Genomic DNA, 20,749 nt, shown 5'->3' on the forward strand with positions numbered 1-20,749 from the left:
AATGGCAGATTCAGCTCCCTTTCTGTGCAGATGAGGCTTGGCTGTTTGATCCAAGTTATGCATTTCATTCAAAAGTAAACACAATAATTTTACTGCTGTATTTTTTTCCAGTTGCCATTGCAGCTGAATTATTTGTAATAATTACCATGTTGTCTCTTCTTTTTCCTTTATGTTGTCAGGAGCAAACAGAGTGGGTAAGTAACCAGAGCTGGTAGTTGAGTACAAGTATGAATAGAGGTGTTGGGGTAGCTGTAATTATATCTTAAGCATGAAAGGATTTGTCTTCTGAGTCGAAAAAACAAAATTGCTTTTGAGTTATTGACGTAGAAAAGGTTCTCAATAACACAAATTATAGTCATTCAATACAAACACATTTTTCTAATTTCCTCCAAATTCTTTCAAATTATTGAGGAAAACATCCTCACTGTGAAAGAGGCAAAACTGAGGCAAGCTGTTCTTGCTTGGTATAAACAAGTTACGGTCACAGTTAGCAGTATTTAGAATTGGCCTCTCTACTGGAAGCTTAAGAGAAACTCGGGCAACCTACAAGGAAGCACAAATATTTTCTCACTAAATAAAGTGTCTTACTGATCAGGACTGAGAGATAGCAAAGATTAGATAGAAGAAAGCTGGCACTCTCTTTGCTAATGCATACCATATCTGGTTATAAATTAAGGACTGTGTTCTTTCATAGTCATTTCTCTCTCCTAAGAGTAAAGATGGATGAGCAAAGGCTGGCGATGAGCCTTTCCATTGTTAGCTTTGTACTAGTAACTAATGAGGGTCATCAGGCTGCATCCTGGGGATGTAACCTATTGGGATATAAATCAGTTGTGTGAAACTCAATCTGAGCAGGATTCAAAGCCCAGTGGAAGATTCCCATTGACTTTACCTGGTTTTGGATTAGGCTTTGTGCACCTTGGTTGCAATGTCCCTTGTTTCTTTAAAGGAGGTGGGGGAAGGAGTAGCCTTCCTCTATCTGCTGCCAAATTGGTTTACAATTTCCTGCAGAGCAATTCATTTTCCCAACGCTTCAGTTCAAGTCAGCAATTTCAACACCGGCAGTAATGAATGTTGATTCTGACATGTGACCTATATGGACCAATTGTTGAAACCTGTTCTGTCCAGTATTTGGGTATTTTAATTTTTCTCTGTTATTTTTCAGCTTCAGCTATCTGGTCTGAGATCAAAATTTCATTTGTATAGTGACATATGATAGCTTTGTAAGAAGGACTTTCTGACCATGGATGATAGGGTAATGAAAGTACTTTGAAATGAAAAATCATTCTTTTTTCACCCTGTCTGAACTCTAAAGGAACTTGTTCAGATGCTGAATTTGAAATGGTCTGTTCTTTCATTGCGCGTGTACAGCACCGTGCAGTTCGCAGTGTTCTTGTCTACTTTGCTATACTTCCATCTTGGTTTGCATTTATAGATGCATTCAGTGTGCATACAGAGAGGATTTAAAGGCCAACTGTAACATAGGCATGTTAAATTAAAAAAAAAAAGCCCTAAATCATTAAGAAGTGGCTTTATATATTTGAGTTTGCAAGTGTACTTGAGGTAACTCTCTTAGCTGTAGATTACCTAATTAAAGTTTTGATGAACTGAAATAATACTATGTTAATTGTAGGATTGAATTCTTGGGAATCTTTCTTCTGCTAGTGGTAACAGGAGTTACTTGTTTCTGTGCTTAAGGAGACATAATCAAATCCAAACTGCTACTATCTGAGTGTTTTCCTTTGAAAGTAAGCCTTATTGCTAGCACAGTAGATGACATGAAAGTAAATTTTGCCATTTTTACCATATTTTTCCTCTGTCCATTTGTCCATTTGGCCTTTTTTTGGTATATTTCTTTATTTGGTGTATTTCTTTGGTATATTTACTCATTTTAGCACTGGTACTGTGAGTTATTTCCTGGGAACAGCTCCCACGCATCCCTGATAACTTCTGGTATCCACTGTGAGGATAGGGCTTATCCTTGCAGTGTTTACTACAGGAACATGGCTTCAGAGAGTTTTTCCTTTTTTGTGTGTACAACTTTTCTGCAAAAGCAAAAGAGAGAATAGCATCTTGTGTTACTCTAGAACCTTACCAAAATTTGGCAGTGGACTTCTGGACGGTTTTACAAAATGACTTAAGAACAGCTTCAGCTTAGAAGTCTGCCAAGCATCTGTTTATAGAACTGTCCCTTGGAATGAAAGGATGAAGTGTTAAAGATTCAGAGTGGATGCTCAGGTATGCTTCTGGGATCCCCAGTGCAAGAAAGACATGGACTTATTGGAGCGAGTCCAGCGAAGGGCCACAAAGATGATTAAGGGGCTGGAACATCTCTCCCATGAGGAGAGACTGAGAGAGGTGGTGCTGTTTAGCCTGGAGAGCAGAGCGCTTGGGGGATCTTATCAGTGTATATAAATATCTGAAGGGAGAATATAAAGAAGACAGAGTCAGACTCTTCTCTGTCGTGCCCTGTGACAGAAGAGGCAAAGGGCACAAATTGAAACATAGGAATTTCCATCTGGACATAAAACCAAAACAAACAAAAACAAATCAAAACAACCCAAAACCCACTTTACTGTGAGGGTGGTTGAACACTGGAACAGGTTGCCTGGAGAGGTCTCGGAGACCATCCTTGGAGACATTCAAAACCTGACTGGACATGGTCCTGGGCAACCTGCTCTAGCTGACCCTGCTTAAGCAGGGGAGTTGAACCAGAAGATATCCAGAGGTGCCTTCCAACCTCAAGAATTCCGTGATTCTGTAATTGAATATGTTGGACCTTCCTAAACAAGTAGTATGAAAATAGAGCCTAAAAATTCTTTGTTGGAGGTCTGTGAGCTTTCAGAACTACTGTTAGAACTGGAAAGGTTGGAAAAAATAACTAATGTGTGTAAAAATGAATAAGACAGATGCAAAGTTCAGATTTCTGTTGCACTGCAGGCTCAGTCTGAGGGATTTGGACAAACTGCTTAATATATCTTGTGCATCTCTCTGTGCGAGGCAATGCTTGCTTCAAAGAAATGAGTGAAGATGGTACCCATTAATTTTTGTGAAGATGACAGATGGTAAAGATTGTATAAATAGCTACAAAAGAGAGGTGGATATATTTCAATTGGTTAAAAGGGTCTGTGTCTTGCAAAACATTTGACACACAGAGATCTTGAGCAGAACTGTTTACCTTCACTTATATAGGAAAGTCTCATTTATAAATGATGCACAGTATTTATACATGTGTCAATTTTACAATGCATTGATCAAGTTTCAGAGAAATATGGGAAATAAGAATTTTTCTTCATTTGGGGCCAGACTGCATTCCAGCCCATAGTAGTATGGTGTGAATATTATAAAGTGTGCCATTCCTTCCCTTTTTTGCTCCCCTTCTGTGCTATAGGGGGGAAGTAAAGGAATAATTAATCTACTGCAGTCTTCTACAGATGGTAGCATTCACTTCTCTTCTGAACCCTGCACTTCATTACCACCAAGTATTGCAAATGGATCCAAGCAATGGCTGTTTTCTTTCCTGTCTGTCAGAGTTGGATTAGGCTGATAAATTCTGCTCTTTCTCCTCCTGATCCTGGATCTGAGAATCACAACCTGTCATTAGAAGTCCATGCAGGGATTCAGGAATCTCTCCCTCTACTCCATTGTTTCCATATTTCCATAAGAAAGGTCACAGATCTAAACCTCTCATTGTTTGTATTTCATGGTGAAAAGCACTTTGAGAATTTGTGGTGTTACTGTAAAGACAAGACAAATGGTTATTTTGCAACTCTTTAGTAGTTGTTGCCAGCTTAACTGACATAATGGTTCATGTTGGCCTAGCTCCAGTTAAAAAAAAAAAAAAAAAGTCTTAAACATATGCTTAACCACAAACCCCTAGGATAATCCTACAGATTTCAAGTTTTTGAGGGAGATGATCCATTCCTGTTCAAGTGATTACCTGTTGGCTAGACCAGGACTGTAGCTTTCCAGGTGTATTGGTTTCCATGATTTCACTTTCTGATTGTATTTGGGTTGATATAACCTCTTCAACAAATTACAACATGGCAATATTTGTGCAGCTTGCACATTAGTATGTTAACTGTTTATCGTGTCACTAAGAAGAAAACAGTGCTCTAAAAGCTTAAATCAGTAAAAGGGCTATAAAATTCTTTGTGGGTTTTGTGGATTTTTAACTCTTTTTTGTTTAGTTAATGTAGTGCTTCTTCTATGACTTACCTTTTAGGAACTGCGTTTTGCAATGTGACAGTTTTTTATTGCTTTTTTGAAACTCCATTTGAGGAATTTGCATCTCCTTAAGTACTGATAAGAACCAGCATTAGCAGTATGTGCTAGAACAGCTTTTTATGCTAGAGTGGATTGAGATTTGGGGGGGTTGCAAATGCCAAGAGCTTGATTTACAGAAATAAAGAATGGCAGTTCACCTTCTGGAAATGTAATGGAAAAATGTTTATAATTTGCAAATGACTGGGTAAACTTCTTATGCACTAAATGTGAATCAGCTGGAAGGCCTAAAGGGCAAATTAAACACAGATGGAAAACATGGCAGTCTCTTAGTATAGCATCTGTAAAGCTTGACATTTGACTGAGATAACCCTAGCAGCACTACTTTACTCTGTATTTGTTCTGGTAACTCAGGACCTCCTCAGACCAGCAGTGGAAATGAGCAACACTCCTCAGCCTCTATCTTCGAACATGTGGATAGGATGTCACGTTCCTCAGATGCCAGCAGACGGGTCCCAAGCAAGATCCAGCTGATTGCTATGCAGCCAATGGCAGCACCTCCAGTTCAGAACTCCATACTTTCTGATCGAGTGGCAGAAACCAACAAAATTAATAAAGAGGTATTTTTAAAGTGTTTTGAATGTTCATGGAGGACTATGGCACTTAAACAGAGATTTCCATCCAAAAGGGAAGTAAAAAGAATCCGGTTTCTTTCTCGTAGTCAGGAGTTCCTCATTAGTTCCTTGCCAACTCCTCAGGGATAGAATCTTGACAAGTCACAGGTATGATCATCTTTCCATCCAAAGAAGTAATCTGACCTGTTACAAGAGATACCTGAAGCAAAACTTAAACAGTAAGAGACCCTAAGCTGTGCTGATAGTCAGGATATCTTTTGCTACCATGCTTTTGCTAGCCACCAGTCCATGGCTTATGAGAGTTCTGTACATGAATGTGTGAGAGTTGGGGTTGCCTGGCCCACCTGGGCCAGTTCATTGTGCACTATTCCGTTGGCTTTCCTGCAACTCAGGGTGTGGGTTTTACAAACAAGGTATCTTAGGGCACTCTGGAGTGTGAATTTGCAACACACTAATTGTTTCCAGCTTCTCATGTACATATGCTTATTTGGCAGTAAACATAGAAACTTAGTGCTTTCTCTGGGGCTCAGGTTACTTTAGGCAGAATAAGAGTATGCCTGGGGGCAGTAGAAGAGACGGTAATGCACTGTAAAACCACATCATATGCTGCCTGAAAGTGCCATGCACCTGTGTCGTGATTTTGTGCTGAGTAAGATAGCATCCTCCCGTTAACTTAACTGTGGTAAGGTACCATTCATCTCAGTGCCTGACAAAAGAGAGAGAAATTGATGTATCTGATATATCTAGACAAGAGAAGCCAGGAAATAAAAATATAATTATGTGGGCAGAAGACTGATGTAATTCTAACTATAAATGCAAACAGTAAATCTGGCTTATGACCCTCTTATGCCTTTTTGGATTTTTAAAGAGAATACATGAAAGTTTCCATTTCTATTTGTTTAATTCACTGCTGATGATGTATTCCAGGACTAGTCCAGCACAACCAGGGTACTTGTGGCCCAAACCAGTGCCCAAGTCTTTTCCAATGAAAAAAATCATTTCAATGAACATTGAGCTGAGACTTAAAAGCATGGTGATGTGATAGCTTTGCGCAGATGCTGAGATACACACCAAGAAATTTGAAAAAGAACAGGAGAAGGCATGAAAGCTCAGCCTGAAAGAAGCCATAGAGCTTAGGACACCATGTCCATCTCAGACCTAGGCTCTGACACTGCTGCTGCATTTCTGCATAGCTTGTGTCAGCCCCTCATACTTAGCAAAGACATTGATTTGTTATGAGCTCAGCGAGCTTCTTTTTTGAGTTCTCATTCCTTACGTGACTAATGGCATTAGAGGGAATGGGTGACAGGCCTCAACCCTATTAGTCAAATATCTGTTTGACAAGCAAAAGTAGATACAGTGTATGTTGGTTAGTCTTATTTTCTCATAGCAATGTCACTTCTGGCAAATGGCAGGACATTTTTGTGCTCCAGTTGCCCTTTATTAATACACTGTCACTTCTCTTTAATTGCACCCGCTGTGCTGGCAATCGTATTGTGTATAATAGTACATCTACCTGGGGTGATAATATGGAAACTGGAAGCAGGAGGGAAAAATATCCATGAAAAAAAATGTACTCACAAATTTCATGTGCCTTGTTTTAATCCTTCAGGTTTTTTGTTTTTGGTTTTTTTAGGAGATGGGGCCAGGCAGTGAGGCGAGGAAGAGAGGTTTATGGAACAGCAGCAAGAAGTTGTATTTGCAAAAAATGCAAATAAAAAATGAAAAAAGTGCTTGACTTTTTCCTCCTCCTTCTTTTAAGATACAGACAGCCCTGAGGCATAAATCTGAGATTGAGCATCACCGCAATAAGATTCGTCTTCGCGCCAAGCGCAAAGGGCACTATGAATTTCCAGTGGTGGATGATGTGGTCGTGGTTGACTCCAAAGAACAGCATAGAATATATCGTAAGGCACAGATGCAAATTGACAAGATCTTGGACCCTGGAGGCAGTGTGCCTACTGTCTTCATAGAGCCCAGGAAGAGGTAGGGATTTCAAAGATGGGAAAGAACAGTTTTCTTTTAGAGTCAAAGTCCAAAGTACGTCAGATCTGTTACTGATACTTGCAGAGCTTAAAATTGTTTTGATCCTTAGTTCAACTTGTGTTGGCTGGGTGAAAAGATTGGGGTTATTCTAAATATTTTGGTTTACTTCTGTATGTACTAGTATGCTTTGTTTTCAGATTATTCTTTTACAAGTTCTCATGGATGAATTCTCAGTAAGTACACCCAAAAATATGAAAATTGTTTTTAAACAATTTAGTATTTGCTCTGCAATTTGTTTGTTTTAGTCTCCTGTTTTGTAGGGGGATCAAAATTGTAATATATTGTAAGCACTAAAAAAAAACCCAGAGAAAATACAAACTGCAAGAAACACTTTTTATAAAGGAAAAAAAAAGATGCAAAGTAGAGAAACTCTTGAACAACTTAAAAGACATATGAAGATTTTGAATGTTAAGGGCAGATTCACAAATAACATGTTCTTCAGCTGACTTGTCCTGGTCAGGTTAAACCCAAGGTGCCAAGTACAAAGACTTGGTTGGTGGCTTTGTCTCTTCTGCTAGTTGGAATGTATCAGACTTCCCATGGATCTGGGAGGTGTGGAGAGGAACAGGGGGAGGCTGGAGCACGGGTGGCTTGGAAGATGGGTCTAGAAAAGGGGTGACACTGGAAAGAGCTTGAAAGAGGAGGGGGACTGTTTGAAGAGCTGACAGTATATTAGGAGGAGAAATTTGAGGAGAAAGATTTGGGGCTAGCGAATGGGATTGGATTGAAGAACTGAGGAAGGGAAGAGAGAGAGGGCTGAGACAAAGATGACTTGGAGGGAATGGGCAGTAGAGTTCAACCTGGAGTGAGATTGAGAAGGAAAATTAAAAAAAAAAGAAATGTAATGACCTGTGTCTTGTTTGTTTTTCTCCATCTCTGCCTTTTTGTTTTCTTCCTATGAAGTTCTCGTGCGAAACGTTCTCCCAAGCAGCGCCGGCGACATCAGATAAATGGTAGTCCTATTGATGCGGAAAAGGACAGGTTAATCACAACTGATAGTGATGGGACGTACAAAAGGCCTCCGGGAGTCAATAACTCTGCATATATTGTATGTATGTCTCTTGAATGACAGCAGTATTCTGAATTGTAATGACCATTGTTACATGGGGCGGTTTTGGCCTTCTGACTATGGTCTGTGTGGCTAGTTTCAGTCAAATGTAATTAGCATGTAGATCAGAGTGAAATAAGGATTTCATTGGCAGTCTGTTAGTATTAAGCAGTAAAAATCTGCCAAGAATTCCATCATTTTAAAGAAGTCAAGAACTAAAACTTTGTTTTCATTAACACTACCGTATTATGTGCATGAAAATGTGCTTTGCTTGTTCCACACTATGCTGAACATAGTTTCACTTTAGTCCAATTTGCTGCATGTTACAGAAAATTTTATCCTTTTCTCTTACATAGTGGAAGACTCAGTTCCCTTCATGAGAAATTTTCTCATCTTTAAAATGTAGGATTAATTATCAATGCAAGAGTAACAGACATCTTTGTAGTGCAGTAAGTTGGAATAATTCTAGTACAATGTCTGGGAAATTAATTTTGTTTCCTGCTTTTAAAAAAGGCAAAAAAATGGAGGATGCTTCTGTTCAATGGTATCCATGTCATAAACTGTATTTGAGCATGTTTTAACTACTTTTAATCAGTCTTTACTAAGCCTAATGCTAGCATTGGAGCCCCCTGGACAGCTTTCATCTTGAAAAATAGATTAATAATTTTAAGAATTTCACTATTAGCTGTATATGCAGTCAAGTGGCTATAATGTGGATTTCTGTGGTTTCCCCTCTGCATTCAAACAAGAGCATGATGCTTTTAATGTCATGCTGTAGCAGAATGAATTATCATCTGAAGCTATTTAATTAAGACTTGTCACACAGCAAGCTCAGCCCCTTTGGCATCTGTGGAGAGAGAGTACTCAGAATGCTAAGTTCCTGATGAAGCAGAGGATTTTGCATCTTAACAACCGATTTTGCAGTCTGCATGGAGTGGCAGGAATGAGCTTTGATAATTGGTCTGCTACTGCAAAGCTGGTTTAATTTCCTGTTACTGATGAGCAGTAAGCCCATGTGGTAAGATCCCAGGTAGCAATTGTGATGCATGCCTCAGGTGATACTGCTGTGAAGTACTTAGTGAATCCCATTCAGGTGATGCACCCCAGTTCAAGTTCCATGCAGCTAACCACTTAGCTGTTTAACAGCTCCCTTTGTGTATTTTTTTGGAAAGCAGTAATTGCTTAATATTACTGCTGATGTGGTCAGTTGTAACCTACAGACTGAATTCATTTCTTGGTATTGCAAAGACTTCAGAGAATTCAGAGATGTATACAGAGCAGATTGTCTTTTTCTGGGTGAAGTCATGCTCACTGCATGACTTCATGCACATTTGCAAACCACACAATTTCTGTTATAGCTGTGTAACCACCGATGGCACTGCTGCCTTATCTGGTATTACAGTGTTTCAAGTTACGCTGAGGGAAGCATTGGAACAGTTGGGGTCATGTATGTGCATGCATAAGTGGGGAGGGTAAGGAGCAAGTTTTGTCCAGTGCTGGCACTTGTGCCATTTATCCTGTTCTGGTTTGGCGAAGAGGACGTTACTCCAAATTAAGGCCTGCTGCATCTTGGAGGTTGCCTACTTAGATCTCCTATCTGACTGCCCTTCACCTTCTTTCTGCTTTTCCAGTCTGATCCGGATTTGCCTCCTGAACCACAGACATCATCTTCAGCTGACCTTGGGAAGTTTCCTGCCTTGCCTTCCCACCCGGTCTCCCAGTACATCCCACCGCAGCCATCCATTGAAGAGGCTCGGCAGACTATGCACTCTCTGCTGGATGATGCTTTTGCCCTGGTGGCTCCCAGTAGCCAAGCAGCCAATTCCACTGCCGTCACACCACCCGGGGTCTCTGCAGGACAGCCGGTAAACAACACTCCTGCTCGAGCAGGGAGGGGAACCACATGCACCCAGTGGGGATCAACTTATGGTCCAGCTCAGGCAGTAAACAACCTGTTTAATGTGAGTGATGCATTTTGAAAGGCTTTGCTGGGCAGGAAGTTAGCACCAGTTGAGTCATGGTCGCTGTTACTGTACCTTTTCTGCCAGGACTTACACAAGCACTGAGCAAATTCTGGAACCAGGAGAGTTCCTAAGTGATCTGTCACAAAATGGTGAACTTGCTTTTTAAGTCAGTTGCATTCTTTTCCCCTTTTCCCCTCCCTGCCAAGAGAGAAAATAGTTCTCCTCCTTTAGGATAACTTTTCTGTTCTTCTCAGTTGTGATCATTCAGAGATCAGTCTTGCCATGTCTAAGAGAGAATTTTTTTTTTTTTTAATACTTGCTAGTGAACTATGTATTTTGAAAAGCAAAAAGAATGTATTGTTTTTAGGTTGTGTTTTTCACCAGGGCATCCAAATGCTTTGGAAGCTGTGAGATAGGGAAGCAATATTTCTATGTATGTTCTTTGCATTTTATGGAGCACTGAGACACATGGATAGTCAGGTCAGCTTGACTTCCACAGCAGTTCAGCAGAAGTTGATGAGTTTGCAGCATGTAAGAGAAGGGAAAAGTTCAGTTCCCTGAAAATTTTAAGCTAAATAGACATTGGGGCAGCCCTTCATCTTGAGGTGAGATAGAATATTTTTGAGAGGTTTCTAAGTTACATAAAGACCATGATCAGACAGAAGAGACTGCTGTCCCAGTGTAGAGATGCTTCCCAGACCTTCTTGTGCAACTCCGTTTTTAAAACTAAGCTGTAAAGTTGCAAACCAGTTGCTCATATAGGCCTAGTGATCTCTGCCATTCATCACTTAAAGGGCTGACAGTGAACTTCCCAGTGTATGGATTTTGATTTTAATTCATTTGTTTCATTCTTTCAACAGAGGTATGTGGAATTTGGAATGACTCCGCCAACAGCACCAGGCCTCCTACCAAGGTAGTTTTTCACTGATGGAATTATCATTTATTATTTTCTTTGCAGTTTCTCCAGAGTTCTTACTGGCATTGGTATGTTATTATGCAAAGAACTGTAGAGAGTCCAGATCCAGCCTGTGTAATTTATTTATAGAGGATAAATGACATACTGAGACTGTGTGGAATCCAAGCCTCCATTTAAGAGAAATGGATTTCTAGCCCCTTGGCTGTAGAGATAACTTTCCAAATACTGAAGGAACCATTGAGTTTCAGCCTTCAGAGAGCCTAAAACAGTGACTCAGATGCAAGCACTTCTCCCAATACTCTTGCTTTCATCTCATTTCTGTAGCCTCAGTACAACACTCACTTGCAAAAGCTTGCAAATGACTAACCAGCTCGTTCTATTTTTAGCCAAGTTAAGAACAAATTGCAAGCATACTGACCCTCACAGAGAAAGCCTGCTTTGCAGGCCTATTGCTGTAAAATCAGAGGGGAACAACCTTTCCATCTTCCTCTGGCCTTACTGTGGGAGAATCACATGAAGAGAAGAAACAGTTGCCCAAGCGATGGTTCATTCCTTGTTTGGTGTCTGTGTGCACATGAAGTCAGGTTCTTCTCAGTCATGGTACCCACTCAGGTGATACTTGTCTTGCTCACACACTCCAAACTGCTTCAGCTGAGGTAGTAAAAAGCTGGCCTGAAACTACTCATCCATTACCTTCTTAAAGTTCACCACATGAGGAGGAAGCCCACTGGTACCTGTGTTATTCATTAGATATCATCTAATGTCTTCACTGCCTTGGAGACTTGGTTGTTCTCTAGCTACAAGATGGATATGGAGAGCTTTCCGGTGTTCATTTTTCTGCAACCCTATTTTGAAAGTACCCACTAGAAAAAGAGAGGGCATTTGAGTCTGTAAACACATTTGCTTGCTTAGGTCTTGGCTGAAACGGACAGTTTCAGTGTGAATGGAGCATATATGAAATGGTGCAAAGTATGACATGCAGTCATCTTTGTCATGGGTTTATTTTCTTGTAAGTTAGAAACCTTGTGGATTATGAGTTTTGAGACTGCCAACATTTTATGTACAGTGCATAATCAAATGTGCTGACATTTGGGGTAACTGTTGGGGATTTTTTTCTTTCTTGGCCTGTTGCAGATTCAGGGAAAAGCTGATAAACTAGTTATGAAAGTGCTGTAACCTGTGTTAAAACACCTGAGCAAGATACGGTCTTTGCAACATACTCTTTGTTCAAAAGCTCATCAACCCCTGGCTTAGGCATTTTGGATTTCTGTAAGTTACAAATTGACGGTGTCATTATTAATAGTTCAAACACTTGACTCTACTAGTACCAGCAGATCAAGTTAACAATCTGCAAACTCACTGATCCTAGCAGGAAGAATTCCTTAAAAATTTCATTAAAATAAAATGTTTCCTAAAGCTTGGTTGACAGAAAACCAGAAAAGAGCTGTTATGGTTGTGGAACAGAGGTTATGCTCAAATTCAGAGGATGGTAATAATTTGATAAAACAGTGCACAAACTGGAGAAAGGAAAATAACCTGAGGTCAGTGTGATTAGGTGGCATGTATGAAGGTCATAGTTCATTTACTTCATTTAAATGCCCAAATGCATGGAATAATAGTTGAGTAACCAGGCTGTTCCCTTCTCTGTACAAGTGCAGTCAGCATCTTTAATGGGCTGGAACAAACCTGGGTAAAAAGATTTAAATGTTGAAGAGCTAGGTCACATAACAGCTGTGCAAATATAAAGGCACAATGAACAGCTTTTACCGGAGAATGAATATTGCATAATGCAACAGAGATACCTAGCATTCAAGCCACAGTGGCCCAGTGCTGCAAAACTGATTTCTGGGGCCGTCTCTGGAAGTAAAACCTTTTTTTTTTTTTTTTGAACCTGAGAAGATAAACCAAAGGCTGGATCTCAGTCTGGCAACAGAAAGCAGCACTAGAAAGCATGTATAATATAGATTCTGAAATGTATCCAGTTTCCATCCTCTTTTGTTGAACTCTGAACTTTGAAGAGTAGCTAAATCTATCTATTATAAAGAAGGTTGGGCAGAGAGGGGGTTGGTTATTAAACTTACTCCTTTCAGCTACAAACCCATCAGCAGTAAAGTATAGACCTCCTCTCCTCTCAGAAAAATTGGCACAAAAATAATACATTCAGCAATAATGTTAAGATGATATTTTCTTTAAAGGCAACAGCAAAAATCATAATAATTTATCAGTTATAAGGTTCCAGCTCTGTGCTGTAGGCGTAAAATGCTGGGTGATCACATCTTTCTTTTACTAGTTACAGTGATTAAAATAACAAAAGGCGTTGTTAAACATTACCTACCCTTTCAACATTTATTTTAACTAGTCCATAAATCTGGTTGAAAATTGTTTCCTCTGGAGCTGCTGAGTGGACAATTGGGAATGTATGCAAAGAGCTAGGGAAATTCTGACAATTCAACAGTGGAATTGTTATAGCTTGAACCCCTTACACCTCTTGCATGTAATATTGTATGCCAAATAGTTATTACTTTATTTTACAATTACTTGTTCTGGCTTTACTTGGATCTATATTTTTTTTATCAACCTTCTTGGCTATCTGTTCGCACATAGGTCGCTAGTTTTCCAGATAAAGCCCAGATCAAGAATAGGCTGGATTGGATGCAGTCACCTGTTTTTTTTGTAGAACAAAAGAATGTAAAAACATAGGTGTTAAAGGGTGGCCTAGGCTTCAGTCCTCACTTTGCGTGACTTTTTGCGTGACTTCATGTGCCTTACTTAGGAGGTTTGTCTCCCTTGCTTCCTTTACTTCACCTGTGAGATACAGGTTCTTTCAGAAAAAGATTTAGTGCACTAAATCCTTTGCTATGAATGCCTCTCAAGGAGCATGTCTCTCCCCTTTAATTTAATTCTGTAATCATACGTGGAGTCTAAGAAAGACTAGCCTCGTAACCTGGACACCTGAACTTTAGGTGTTCACCCATCCACCATATTGTCAGAGAAGCTTAGAAATCATCCATGAAAACTCAGCTGCCATCACTCTCTTAAAATATGATCTCTCCATGTCAGGGTTAAGGTATGTTAACAGGAAGTGCAGGAAAAGTAGCATTTCTACCTTCTTTTCTGTGCCTGTGAATGAATCATAAGGTTTCTTCAACAAGTTGTGTTACCTTGGCACAATTAATGAAGATAAATTTATGACAGTTGCTGTATTTAACTCTTCTCAGTAAATATATAACAACAGTGATTATTACTGCATGCAAAGACTACCAGTGCCAGCCTGAAACAGGAAACATTAATTTTAGTATACACAACATCTTCCTTCACTTGTGCTATGACACCATTTTGTGTAGTTTGATGCATGTTGAAGAACAATGTGTTTTTGAAAATATCCAGAAAAATGAACAGAACGCTTGATGAAATAACTGTTTGTGAAATACGCATGTGAAGTTGTTTGTTCTGTTTGATTTAGTCCAAAACTATGGGCCCAGCAACTCTTCCTTTTTTTTTTTCTTTCACTGAAGACACTGTTCCTGCTATGCAAAAACAGTATCTGTGGGTTTTTTTATTTTTCTCTGCATTGAAGAAACTACAACATGTGAAAAACACTCGTGTGAAATTTTTGTTAGAGTTTCTAACTTCTATTCCTGTGGAGTGCATGTTATGAAGGAGGAATGTATTCTTCGGATGTAATCATTTTGTAACATTTAAGGATAAAACATACAGCAGAGGGATCATAAAGAGCTGAGGTATGAGGTGTACATTCATACATACATATGTATGTATGTTTTAATTGGGTAATTCACTTACTGTAATCTTGAGTTCCTACTTTTCCGCAGACAGAACTTTGGGCCAAGTTTTCTTCAACCTGCAGAGTTAATGCACCCAGACCAGCAACCGCCAGAGGCTCAGTATACCTCCAGAGGGATGTACTCGGAAGAAATGCCATCAGTGGCGCGACCACGACCAGTCGGAAGCACTGCAGGTACATTTCACTTAAATTGAACAAGCACTGAAATAACTGGCCCTTTTCCAGGACTACTCTTAAACTGAGATCACCTTTAACACATCATTCTTCTTCAGCTACAACATTTGACATGTGACCCTTGTCTTCAACTGCCAAAAAAAATCATCACAAGGTGATAGTGAGGCCAAAGCTAGGCCCTGGCCCTGGCCCAAGTTAGCTTTACATACACAGGACCTTGCGGAAAAAGGCAGTACTTTGTCAGTTTTTGTTAGGGTCTTGCAAGCATTGGTTATCTCACAGTGTATTTTCAAAAACAATATTCTGTGAGAATGGAAGATAACTTAATTGTTTTAGATTACACAGTGTATGCTGACTTTCCACTGCAAATCTTCATTTCTTTTATGCTAAATGAACTAATTGATGCACCCCAAATCAGCCTGACAGAGAAACAATTTTTTGTACTTCTCTGAATCTTTATTTTTTATTTCCATTCCTAGAAACGTATGCATAAAAGCAGAATCTTTTACTGTCTGAAGATTCTATCTATTGCTGCTGTCCCATATGAAATCATTTTCCCTGATTTGGTTGCAATAGCACTAATGATTGCTGTGGAAATTGTCATGAATAAGATTCTAACATCACATGGCAGTTAAGCAGCAAACACTGATAGAATCTTTCATTCTTATAAATCTATTATCTAAATGGCACAGTTTCTCCCAGAGAAATGTGTTCTTTCAAGAGAGTTGAAAAGTACTGAAAATATGATCAGACACTTGTGTCATAGTCCTAATTTTGATCGCTGCTGACCTCTCCCTGTAACTGTGAAATGAATGAGAATGACAGGTTGTAGTGACTGTTATCATTTAATGCTGATTATTTTATTCTCTGATTCACACTATTTTATATGTGTTCATGCATCTTCTGCTTTTAAATTTGGGGTGAATTCAGATTAGTTCCAGTCATTCAGCATAAGTAAGTGCAGATATCAAACTTCTGAAATATCAGTTGGGTTTTTCTGAGTGGAAGACATGAAAGTGAACTGACATCAAGTAAATCAGACTGTGTTGATTTTGTCTTTTCCTCACTTTTTGTGCGTGTGCACACACATTTTTCTGTTATGTATATGTGGGTTTATTAAGTGTTTCATTTCTGGTGTATTTATGAAATAAATTTTGTATCCCTGTGGGAGAGAATTCAGGCAGTAAAAAGGAAAGCTGACATGTTGCTACATGTCTCTTGCAATTAATGATGGTGGCTATTCTTGTATGTGTTCGAAAGCAGTGGGGAGGAAAGGGAAAGGGAGGGAGGAAGGAGGAGATTATCTTTCAGGCTGAATTAATAAAGGAGATACAGTGTGTTCTGACCTTCTCTTAGTCAGTGGCAGCATCATTTAATATTTAACCACAAAGCAAAGCTGAAAGAACTGTACTCTTATATAGTCATGTATTTTATTCTTCTGAAAGATGGAATAGAAAGCAGTCTAGAGAGTTAAGGTCTTGCCAGTGTGATGCAAATAAGGTGTACCACAGTAGTAAATGTCTTCTCTTTGCTGCTAAGTCGTTTACATGAAAGCATTGCCAGGGCTTTCAATAAACACTGTTGTGGAAAGAGCTGACATATTTGTGGAATGAAGTACAGTCCCTGTCTGAGATACAGGTATCTCAACCTCTTCCTTTAGTGCAGTGGCAATGAAAAGCATCACACTCAAATGAATTGCACAAAATGCACATAACTTTTCCTTCTTTATTCTGCACCGGTAGCCTTCTTTCTGCTGATTTTTTTTCTTTTTAATTTACACAGAAACAGAGCTCCACTTTCTTCTTGTCTTCTGCTTCCAACAAAGTTTTATATTGTCATTTGTCTACCCTACAAATTTAACTGTGTATAAAGATGAAAAAACAATATTTGCTTTTAAGGTTCTCAGATACAGCACCTCACTCAGGTGGGAATTGCTAGCAGGATCGGAGCTCAACAAGTGGAGATCCCCTCAGGCAGAGCAGGGCATGGCCAGCCGGGGGGGCCAGGGTGGCCCCAGTACCGTGGAGAGGATGAATATGCTAGGCGAGATGCAGTGAGTACTGTGTTACACATTTGCATAGTTTCCAAAGTAGTGATATGTTCGGGTTTTTTTTTTTTCCTTGCATTACTGTTTGGAACTTTTTCCCTTGGAATACTTTCAGTTGCTTCTCTGACATCCTTTGCTTTGCTCTTCGAACCTTCGTTAGCTCTTCTAACTTTTGCTTGCTGCTCTTTCACCTTTGCTTCTTTCTAACTGCTTTCTGTCACTCTACCCTAACCTTTTTTTTAAATCAGTTGAGGCCTTCACTTATTAATTGCAGTTCGCCACGTTCTGCTTCTGAACTCCAGCAGAGGTGGAGACTGCTTTCCATTTTCTTCTTTGAAATATGCCTCTTTATTTTGAGATCATTATAGGTAGAAAAAAACTGAATTAAATTGTCCCTCACTACCCTCCAGTTTTGGATTAGTATAGTTCTTTTTTCTTCCATATCAGTGCACAACAACAACCATAGAATCAGGTACATATTTATACAAAGCAGTAGAGGTGATTCTAAGTGAGTTATTTTCCTAGCTTCAGTCAGCAGGATGTGGTAAATTAATACATATTAGTTTACAAGGTTGCCTAGGCAGCCATCATGTTTTCACATTCTTGGAAATGCTGTTTCTGGAGAATGACACTTCTGATTCAGCCAGCTCTAAGGTGAGGATTGAAAATAGTATATGGCCTTTCCAGGAAAGATACGGGTGTCTGTGACTGGTCACTGTTTGATATACTTGCATCGTGAAGCAGATTGACCTGTGACTGCTTCATTGCAGTAGTCTTGAGAGTGACACCTCTATACCCTTTCTTTTGGTGGGCCCTTGCTAAAATTATCATTTTTCTGGTTCCTTCCTTAAGGAAGAAGGATCTGCTTGTTTTGTGTATATACAGCAGTGTGTGTTCCGATGACGAGCAGTGTTTTACAGTTGCTTTGCAGTATTGCATGATACTGAAATGACTCTACAGAAGAAAAATGCAGTGGGCCTCATCTTTAGTTTTTCATGGACCCGAGCTTCCACAACTCCAACTGAAGTTGAGAGGAGCAATGTAAAGCTTTTGAGAACTGCACACAATGGAGATAAACGTACTGATTCCATTGAAAAGCATTAACTGTCAAAGCCAAAAGATGTATTTGCCTAATCGAACTTGCTGTTTGTGCTTAGAACTGTGGTATTTGTGTGCATGAACACTGCAGTTTTAGTTTACATCTAGAAGAACACTCACATGAGAGATCTTAGTGTCTCTCCTGGTCTGTTTTCAGAGGCATCTCTAGGTTACTGTTCCTTGGCAGCTCTTGTCGTTTGTCTTTCATTCCTGAAAGTGACTCTGCTTTTATAGATCTGTGAGCCTCTCCCCCAGCCCTCCAAGTGCATGTTGAATCATTAGACCATTAGTATTTATTACTTGTATTGTTAACGTATTACTGAAAATTCAGTCAGAATCAGGGCCCCATTAGCTGAGATGCTATGCAAACAATTGTTTTTGACAATGGTTACCCATACAACTTCACACCTTTGGTTACCATTTCATATGGGTACCTGTCACTTCACTCTGGGTTTACTTTCTTTTAATTAATGGGCGTTTAAACACTTTGGCTTTGACAGAACTTTTTGGTTGCTGCAGTTTATATGTTACTGCATTGTGATTTTTTTTCAGTTTGCTTAAAAAAAAAAAAGGTGAAGATTATAACATGGCTAAAACTATATGGAGTATAGTGTCAGTTACTTGTAACAGAACTCACCTAGTGCCTGCAGGTTGCTTTCCCATGAGGAATTCTTTCTTTCTTGCAAAGGATAATTTCCTTTAATAATAATAATAATAATTTCCTAATTTCTTGCAAATAATAATAGGGGGGGAAAAAAGATTGTTAGATGAGTCCTGACCTTGTAGTTTCCTGTAATAAACTAAAGTACTGTCAGAGTTTGGTTTCCTGCACTGTGGCAGAACTCTAAATTTGTCTTTCCTCCTTTTGGAAAGGAGGATTTACTTAATGAAAGTCAAGTTCCTTATGCTACTATATTCAACTGATCTTTGGCCAACAGGCTTCTTGTATTGTTTCCCTCATTTTGTGCAGGTTTCTAAAATTAACCTCTTGCAGGTAGGAAGATCAGAGCTAGAGTGCTCGTTTCACCCATAAACTCAAATAGGATCTGCATTTGTGTTCCTGCAGTGGCCCTCCTCCTCACAGTAATTTCACCTGTAATTCCTATAGTTGGCACCCTCTGATTTTTCCACTGGAATTTGATCTCTCACGTGTGCTTCCTGACCCAAAGTCAGCATGCAGGTTACCATCAATTCACCTTAATTCTTTATCTAGAAGGCCTAGGCAACTAGGGTAATTTGCAGCCTTTCCTTACCTGACAGACAGTACAATACTGAGCAAGTATTCACTTGGGAAGCAGAACTAATGAAGAATTGATTTCTTAGTCTTACAGATATGTGTACTGTCTTGCATATCTCTACCTTTCTACCACCACCTGGCATCACCTTCTATCCATCCACAATCCCTGTAGCTCTCCACTGCAGTACTTCAAGTCTCCTTCAGGTTTCCCATGTTCCCCCAAGTCACCTATACCCTCCTATTTTACTTTTTTCCCATGTCTCCCCCTCCCCCTGCCCCAGACCATCTCAACCTACTGCTAGTTGTCTCTCCTGTTCCCTATTACACATGAAATACATGCTGACTGGCTCTGTGCTCCGACAGGCACAGCTTAGCGCATCCTAACCTGTCTTTTCTGCCACTCAGAAGCAGATTCAATGGTAGCACCAATCCGGCTATATCTAATGGTCTGCCTGTTTTTTATGAAGTTTATAATATATGTGTATGTTTATATATACATATTTTTTTCTATTTTTATATATATATATAGTGTGTGTATATATACACACATATGCATACATACAAATACACACATATATGTATATAAGAGCGATCTTTGATATCTCTCCTTACATCAAGTTCACTTGAAATTGGCCAGAGAATTCAACAATTAAGTGGAGATGTAGACCATGTGATCTCATAAATCTTATTTCCTTAAGAAACAATGCTAAAAATCCAAGTATTATTTTTACTCACTACCAAAATAGAATTTATTATGAGGTAGGGAGGATTCTAACTGGAAGAAAACTCATTAAGGGTATTTTTGTCAATTATTTTATATTACCATTAATCATATAGAAGTTTTTGTATATAAAATATTTAAATATATAAAACTGTATATACTGTTATATATGTAAATATACATATTGTGCGTAAGTATATATTTCTTTTTAAAAAGAAATGCAAAAAGAAAAAGCAAAAATTCTTCCATCCTTTTTAGTGATGGACTGTATTTTGCTATTGTAGTGCTGTGCAGATGAGGTTTCTAAACTAATCTGTGTTTTTGAAAATCCTCAGGCTTGTTTAATTCTGGTGTTACATATTAGATCACAAAAACATGCACTCTTATGAGCTATTTAAGAAAGTTCAGATATCCTTACTGTTAAAAACTAGCTACTGTAGTCAGTAGATATTCTTTCTAACTTCCGCTAGGAAACCATTCTTACAGTATTAACTCAATGCTGTATGAGATAGGAGGTGAATCATATAGTGTATTTTAGTGTGAAAGAAACCTGAGCACAATTTAATTTGCTTTTAAGGCTCATGTGTCAAGGAATTATTGTTTTTAAATTTTTTTATATCATCTCTTTTCTAGAAACCCACAGAGTACTTGTCAGGTTTGCTAACTCAAGACTGCATGGGAAAAGTAGTTTCAGGTTTCAGTGCCAACTGCAATAATTTGGAACAATCAAGAGAGCTATTCATTCCTTTCTAATATTAAAATCACCTCCCTTTTATAACAAGTAAGATCGGATGTTACTTGGAAAACCTTCTTTACCTACCATTCTTCTATTAAAGC

General features: G+C 39.0%; 1 protein-coding gene across 3 annotated transcripts in view; it reads left to right on the forward strand.

The window, feature by feature from the left end:
• The window catches only part of KIAA1549 (KIAA1549 ortholog), a 152,730-nt gene that overhangs the window by 128,939 nt on the left and 3,042 nt on the right, over positions 1-20,749 (forward strand). Inside the window, exons 13-19 of one of the 3 annotated variants that reach the window (XM_064514007.1) lie at positions 4,639-4,844; positions 6,622-6,845; positions 7,809-7,953; positions 9,585-9,914; positions 10,778-10,830; positions 14,664-14,809; positions 16,708-16,862. In XM_064514007.1, coding sequence (XP_064370077.1) covers positions 4,639-4,844; positions 6,622-6,845; positions 7,809-7,953; positions 9,585-9,914; positions 10,778-10,830; positions 14,664-14,809; positions 16,708-16,862 — 1,259 coding nt within the window. The remainder of the gene's footprint in view (positions 1-4,638; positions 4,845-6,621; positions 6,846-7,808; positions 7,954-9,584; positions 9,915-10,777; positions 10,831-14,663; positions 14,810-16,707; positions 16,863-20,749) is intronic. The other 2 variants (XM_064514011.1, XM_064514018.1) reach the window with 2 other exon arrangements.

This window comes from Dromaius novaehollandiae, chromosome 1 (genome assembly GCF_036370855.1).
Source record: "Dromaius novaehollandiae isolate bDroNov1 chromosome 1, bDroNov1.hap1, whole genome shotgun sequence".
NCBI lineage: Eukaryota > Metazoa > Chordata > Aves > Casuariiformes > Dromaiidae > Dromaius > Dromaius novaehollandiae.